Source organism: Pinus tabuliformis, chromosome 5_1, assembly GCF_031772625.1.
Source record: "Pinus tabuliformis cultivar Carrire ecotype Pingquan chromosome 5_1, CPIR1, whole genome shotgun sequence".
NCBI classification, from domain to species: domain Eukaryota; kingdom Viridiplantae; phylum Streptophyta; class Pinopsida; order Pinales; family Pinaceae; genus Pinus; species Pinus tabuliformis.
Genome location: NC_142305.1, coordinates 396,432,819 through 396,439,956, shown reverse-complemented (window position 1 = coordinate 396,439,956; position 7,138 = coordinate 396,432,819). Strand labels below are relative to the sequence as shown.

The 7,138-nt window shown below is 35.4% G+C and overlaps 1 protein-coding gene across 1 annotated transcript; it reads left to right on the top strand.

Moving 5' to 3' along the window:
* The first annotated feature begins 1,790 nt into the window (after positions 1–1,790).
* On the top strand, positions 1,791–4,316 carry LOC149165124 (universal stress protein A-like protein). The gene is made up of 4 exons (XM_089431084.1): positions 1,791–1,842; positions 3,219–3,322; positions 3,480–3,598; positions 4,024–4,316. Exons 2-4 carry the CDS (start codon positions 3,287–3,289, stop codon positions 4,103–4,105), a joined length of 237 nt encoding a protein of 78 aa, XP_089287210.1. The 5' UTR covers positions 1,791–1,842; positions 3,219–3,286; the 3' UTR covers positions 4,106–4,316.
* The last annotated feature ends 2,822 nt before the right edge of the window (positions 4,317–7,138 follow it).

Genomic DNA, 7,138 nt, shown 5'->3' with positions numbered 1-7,138 from the left:
TCAAGGCAATATAGGATAATGTATCATAGCGCAGTCTAGCCTCTTTCATGAAGAGAGACTCTATGCTAAGAAAATATTGATAATATGATAGATTCTCAAGCTGTTATAACTAATAGTCATACAAAGAGTCCTGCTTACGCATCCTAAGAAAGCCAAATCTTCAAAAATTATCTTAGTTTACGAATGCCAGAAAAGACCAGAATCGGGGGAAGGAGGTGTCCTTAAATGGCCTCTCACTTGACGAATGCGCCTTACTGTAACGAAGTGTACACTAGACTCTTATCTCCTTGGCTGGCTGGAATGACCAGGAGAATTCGGACGACCTTCCTTAGACCTGTAATAGCAGTAGTTGCACAAATTCCGACTTCCTTCCTGAATGGCTTGCCTAGGAGCCTAGGATCCATAGTTCACTTGCCAAGCTTGCCTACTGCTTGCCTAACTTGCTTACTAACTTTCAATAATTTGCTAAAGGACTTGCTAAGCGGTCATGGCCAGGTTCTTTGTGGACACCAATCTTCGACCACGCAAATGCAACCACGATCACGCCCAGGTTCTTTGTGCACACCCAGCGGCCAACCAACACATTAACTGATGTTCAAAAGGATCTCCACGCACAACGTCAACGCAGACGATCATCAACAACATTTGGCATTCAACATTAAAACATATGCACAACTCAATGTTTAACGCAGAAACTGGATTTTGAGGATTTCCTACTTGGGAAAAGAGGGCATGTAATGCGAGTGCCATTTAATAAACAGAAAAAAATCACAATCAAGAAACGCAGAAACTGGATTTTGAGGATTTCCTACTTGGGAAAAGAGGGCATGTAATGCGAGTGCCATTTAAGAAACAGAAAAAAATCACAATCACGAAGGCTATATTAAATTTTAAACGCACTTCCTTAACCCAAGTGACTGAGCACTACTGTATCGCCTCGCCTGGAATTGCTTGGACTTGAATTCAAAGATTTTGAGCGCTTACCTATTCTGTAACCCAAATCTTGGGCTTGAATTCAAAGATTTTGAGCGCTTACCTATTCTGTAACCCAAATCATCGTCAGACAACAAGGGTTCATTCACGTTGGGAAGAAAATGTAAGGTTGATAAGGTAAGGTTGTACAAGTAACGACGTAGATGATCCAAAGTGTGGTAACTAATGGAGCACCAAAGGACACGTGAAGTGCATGCAAGCTCCCCTTCACAAGTCCAGTATCCTTTTCTTTCGGAGTAGTCTACCTAGGCGGTAGAATGGCCCGTCACCGGCTGGAAAATCGTCCGGCTCCGGACACCCGCAATCCCTTCGCCCTCAGCCACCCTCCCCTAGCTCCGCCACCCTCCTTCTCCACCACCCTCCCCTGACAATCCTGACATTCCTTGACAAAAGATCCGATCGGGGCCGGCAATCCTGACATCGCGTCCGAGCTGGAGAGTTATTGCCATTGGAAATTCGAAATTGCGATCCCGCGGGCTGCTCACTCACCTTCCTCCTCGACTCGGCCTCCCGCTCTGCAGCTCCTAAACTCTGCAGCTCGCCAAACTCTGCAGCTCGCCACCCAGGTACAATTCAGACGAACCTCCGACTCTGAAAACCCCACACCAGCTACATTACTGGTATTGTTATTGCTGATCAAAGACGGGTGAATCAGAAGAAGTAGCGGATTGAAATCTAATCGATTACAGAATGGAAGACGCGAGTGGAAGAAGGATATTAGTTCCAGTGGACGAAAGCGAAGAGAGCATGTATACTTTAAAGTGGGCTGTTGATTATCTACATCTTGATTCCACCTCTTGTGCCATTCCAAGCGCCTTCTCGGAGCTTATGAAGGGCTCGGAGGTCCTGGTATGTAAGGAATTGTTCTAATTATTTAGTTATTTTATGATTTTGTTTGTGAACAAAGTAATTCTTTTGTATTTCTAGCGTTACCTAGATTTTGCTTGTGCCGGTTTGCCCCTTTCTGCAATTTCACTTTCTTCTGTGGTTGTGGCGCGGGCAACTGCTGGCTTTCAAAGTGCCTCGTTGCTTAATGTAGCGAGGGTTTGGTTGATTTATTTAAGCACCTCTTGGCTGACGCTAGATTGATTAGAGAAAGAGGATCAAAGCCAACCTGGTTCAATTCATTTAAATACTTGTTAGGGTTTATACCTTGACTATGATTCATCATAGGATTTTTATCTTATCCATGTTAAGGTGTTAGTTTCATTTTTTTGGTTGCTAATATGCCTGGCTGATAAATCCACAAAGGAATCCCCTGGGATTTTGATCTCGTGCTTGCAGTGAACAGTTCCAAGCTCACCAACTAAACTATTTAGTAATATTAACTTCTAAACATTATATAATAAAAATTTGTTAGTCAAACTCTAAGAGTGATTTAGGACCAATCTTCAAACAGGGAAAGTGTTACAGTGTTGTATTCAGTTAATTAACATTTCTACTCATTTTACTGGAAAGTGTTCTCTTCAATTAATTAACCTTTCTACTTATTTTACTGAAATTTATGTGATTATTGTATTCATTTTTAATATCTGTTCTAGTTTTCTACTTACATGAAAACTTTGATGTAACCAATTTCTGTAGTGTTTTCATTGTTGCGAACTTCTCAATCATGTTCCTGTTCCCATTCGTATAAACGGCTGCCATGGTGTCAAATGCGAAAAAAAATCAAATATTTCCTTATAAGAATAACCCCACCCTAAACCGGGTCAACTCCTGCAAATTCCTCTTTACAGACTCTACACTAAGCAGAGTTACGGTAACTTCATGGTGAATGTAATGTTAACTTGCCTCATTTATAAGGGTAAAAGAGTGGGTTTAGTTCTTATTAAGTTTTAGGTTTAAACTTGATGGGAAAGAATCGAAGATGTAAATTATTTTTGGGGTTAAACTATTTAGGAGTATCCATCCCAGCTTTACTGCTAATGAAATCCTCTGATGATAACATCCTACTGTGAGTAAATAGTTTTCATTCCATAGATAACTGACCTGAAACTAAACTCAAAATAATGAAAAAAAAAGGCAAGCAAAAACACTTTACTCATTTATTTAAATGCATCTGGAAGCTAGAAATTTGTCATCTAAGGCCAGGAACGATAAATAAATGCATCTGGAAGCTACAGAAAATTGTCATCTAAGGCCAGGAATGATTCTTTTGGTTCTACAGTTATATTCGTGTTGTTCTTATTATTTTATTCATTGTTTTGTGACTGTGATGAGAGCAGGCTTTGTACTTACACCGGAAGTTGTAATAGCTTTGGAGAAACATCAAGACCATGTTGCCGAGGCCGTCATGCAGAAGGCGAGGGATATCTGCAGCGGGACTCCGGTGTGTTTTCTATACATTTTATATCAATTTAATGGGTTCTTAAGAAAAAAAACATAAAGGAGGGTATGCAATCATTGCAGTGAAAGATTAATTTGAAGAAAATACTATGGAAGAAAGCATCCAAGGTTAAAGGTGTTCTGGTCATTGTGTTTTGCAGGCGAAAGTGGAGGAGAAGATTGTAAAAGGAGATGCGAGAGATGCACTGTGTGATGCAGTGAAGAAGGTGGGGGCAGATTTTCTCGTCATTGGCAGCCATGGTTATGGCACTTTCAAAAGGCATGTCTGCAAACACCATCAAGTTATTATCAGCTACTGTTTGTTTGCAAAGCTAGGGGATCTTGGTGGTGCATGGTAGGGGATTTTGGGTGGAAAGTGTTCAATAAGATTTGATGTTTTTTACTGGGTTCAATTTCCATAAATGATAGGTTTCAAGTCATTTAAATTTTGAAGAAATTTGATTCTTTTCTAGATTAGTAAAAAGTGACAAATTAGATTTCCTTGTGTAATTAGATTAGGAGAGTGCAATTTCTTGTGTATGGATAATTGTTTTTGTTTTTGATTTTTTACAAGTGGGGAGCTGTTTTTTAATATGTATGTTTTCTCCTTTTGTTCTTTATGTTTTCATGGTGGATCCTTGATGTTCTAATTATAAGGTGTTTTGGGAGCATGATTTTATAATAGGCACAGTGTTGTGATTGCAGAGCATTTTTGGGAAGCGTCAGCGACTATTGTGCCCACCATGCAAAGTGTGCTGTAATGATCATAAAGAAGCCTCACAGCTGATCTGCAGTTTAGCTCCTGGAACACTCTGTTTTGGCTCTGCTTTGGAGAGTATAAACCATCCAAGGCATTTTGATGGTCTCCCTGTAAAGAATAAATCGGTTCTCTCTTTTTCTTTCCTTATTTCAAGGCTTTGGACAGAGACCATAATTTCATTTTCGAATCCAATACCAGATTTTCTTCTAATAATAACAGGGTTTTGTAATTACACCTACATGCTTCGTTTTTCATTCAGTGTGACATTGGGCTATTTGTATCATCGTCAGCTGCTAATGGGATTTTCTTCAGAATCCTTTATCCCTAACTCTTGTAGTTGTCTAGGTCAGAAAAAATACATAAAATATTTTACTATATTATTTTCATTGATTTGGACGGTTTGTTGTGCTATTAATTAGTTTTGCAAAGGTGAATATTTTTTGTTGATACGTTCTGCTCTAATATGTGAGATTATTAATGTTTAACGTACTATTCTTATTATTCTTATTATATGCTTTTGTATTAAATCTATTATATGAATAATGAAATCTTTATGTTTTCATTTTTAGAAAGGCTAAATTTTTGGAAAATGGGTAATATCATAGAATAATCCAAAATCATTATGCACTCTGGTATACATTAAAAATTAATAGATTTTTTCTCTTTTCCACAATTTGGAACTGAACTTTCTTAACATTATTTGTTGTTTTACTTTGTACATTGCGAGTTTTTTGTTTTTGCAAAAGCTTAATTGGTGGAAGATGGTTAATGAGATACTAATAATTTAGAGTCTCTATATACTCTCATATACATTGTGACCAGTTTGAATTCATTTTAATTTTTTCATCTTATTTTAGTAAGATGATATGGTTGAAAGTTTGTGGTTTTATGCATATAACAATTTGGAGCTCAATTCTCCTACATTCTTTGTTGTTGTGCTTTGTTGGATATGAAGTTTCTAAAAGGCATGAAATTTGAGATGCTATAGTTTTTTTTTGTAGTTTTTCAAGTGGTTTGTGAAAATTTTAACTTTTGTAAAGGAATTCACAAAAGTGCAAGTTATTGTGATAAAGTCCAAGAATGACTTTCTTTGTATGAGAGGAAATGAGAGGGACGGAAGAAAGATTAGTGTGAGACAAAATAAGGCGTCACGTAGACGATGCAAAGACAAAATTAACACAACGACATATATTGAAAAGTTTAAAAGTAGTTGGAAATTAGGAAGGACAGTGGCATTGAGACATTAAAGGTAGTTGAAGAGAAAATGAGTGTTCGATGTTAGAATTTCTAGAATTGAAACAAGAGTTGGGATATGAGGAATTAATGAAGTTTTTTTTTTTCGAAAGAAAAAAAATAGACATCCTTCATTAATTAGATTAAAGAGGAGTTACACAGTCTTGTTTCTATGAATTGTGAGCCCAATATCATCCTCCATTATAAAAATGTCCACGAATTGGAAAGGTGTGCCGAGGGCGATCAAGAATCAAAATGTCAAAAAATTATCAAGGAGTCGCTGAGAAGGTGAAATGGATGGACTAGCATGGTCCTGTGTGACATATCTTGAAGAAACAATGTCAAAAACATCAGTGAATGGAAATAAATCCAACAATACAACAGAGTCGGCCTGAAAGCTAGATAAAGGAAAAAACCAAGCAAAAAGAAGGATGAAGTCAAAACTTAACCATCCACCAAATGTTTGAAGTGCATCAGCCTTGGGAGGAGAGAAAATCCCTTTATTAGTTTTATTGGTTTTATTGGAATTGACCAAATAATAGTGACAAGGAAGCACATTTGAACCAATCTCTTAGTGATGGAAGCATATTTGAACCAATCTCTTAGTGATGGAAGCATATTTGAACCAATCTCTTGTCAAAGGTTGGAAGCAAAGAAGCAAACAAAATACCCTCCATAGATATAGATCCAATAATCTTTCAAATTCATATGTTTTGTAAGATGGTGTTTTGATAAGACAATATATTAAGTTATGTATAAATCAAATGGCCTCTATTGCTAAAACCCTAAAATTAATTCTAGAATATAATAATTTTGTTGAAATCTTTAAGAACTTTATAATTTTCAGAGAATTTGCTTAAAAAATTATGTATTAATATATTAAATAGTTTGATTGCAACTCTCATTTATATACGAGTTTTTATATATATATATATATATATATATATATATATATATATATATTAAAAGTATGTTAATTTGTTTCAAAAGAGATTAATTAAATAAAATTAGATTCCCTTATTAAAAATGGAAAGCAAGGAAATATGAAAATAAAATGTAAATATTAAATAAGAGGAAATATGAACGTCATAATATGTAAAGTTATCTTGTGGTTAATTTTCTTGTCAAAATTAAAAATAACGAAAAATAAAATATAAATGCAAGAATGTGAAATTTGAGATATTTATTTAATATATGATACAATATAGTGATTAATTTTATGAAATTATATATATATATATATATATAATGAAAAGGTAATTTGAAAATTCATTTTGTTACCCATTAATTATGTCTATAGGCATGTTTGTTTTGGAATAGGGCTTCCAAAATTTAAATTTAATTATCAATAATTATTCCATGGATGGTAGGGATTTATCTTCCACAAAATATTTTGAAATATTTTTAGTAGTAGTCACAAATAGGTTGATATTTTTCTCAAAAGTAGTCATGGCATGGAATTTGCTTGTGTTAATCTAGTTGCATGGATCATCTTCTATGACACATAAGGATTTCTTTTTTCTTTATGAATATGAAAACTGCACATTTGGTCATTATGTTATTCTTTATCTAAAAATTGCACGATTTTATTATTGGTGGGGAGATACATAATTGAAGAGTTTTCTATTGATGTTACAAAACCCATAATTGGGCTTGTCTTGTTTTTCTGACCTGGACAACTACAAGAGTTAGGGATAAAGGATTCTGAAGAAAATCCCATTAGCAGCTGACGATGATACAAACAGCCCAATGTCACACTGAATGAAAAACGAAGCATGTAGGTGTAATTACAAAACCCTGTTATTAGAAGAAAATTGGATTCGAAAA

Excerpts from the sequence above, each read along its gene's own strand:
- LOC149165124 (XM_089431084.1), top strand. The coding sequence starts at position 3,287 with ATGCAGAAGGCGAGGGATATCTGCAGCGGGACTCCG. Across the intron at positions 3,323-3,479 it reads ATATCTGCAGCGGGACTCCG|GCGAAAGTGGAGGAGAAGAT; the intron begins GTGTGTTTTCTA and ends TGTGTTTTGCAG. Across the intron at positions 3,599-4,023 it reads GGTTATGGCACTTTCAAAAG|AGCATTTTTGGGAAGCGTCA; the intron begins GCATGTCTGCAA and ends TTGTGATTGCAG.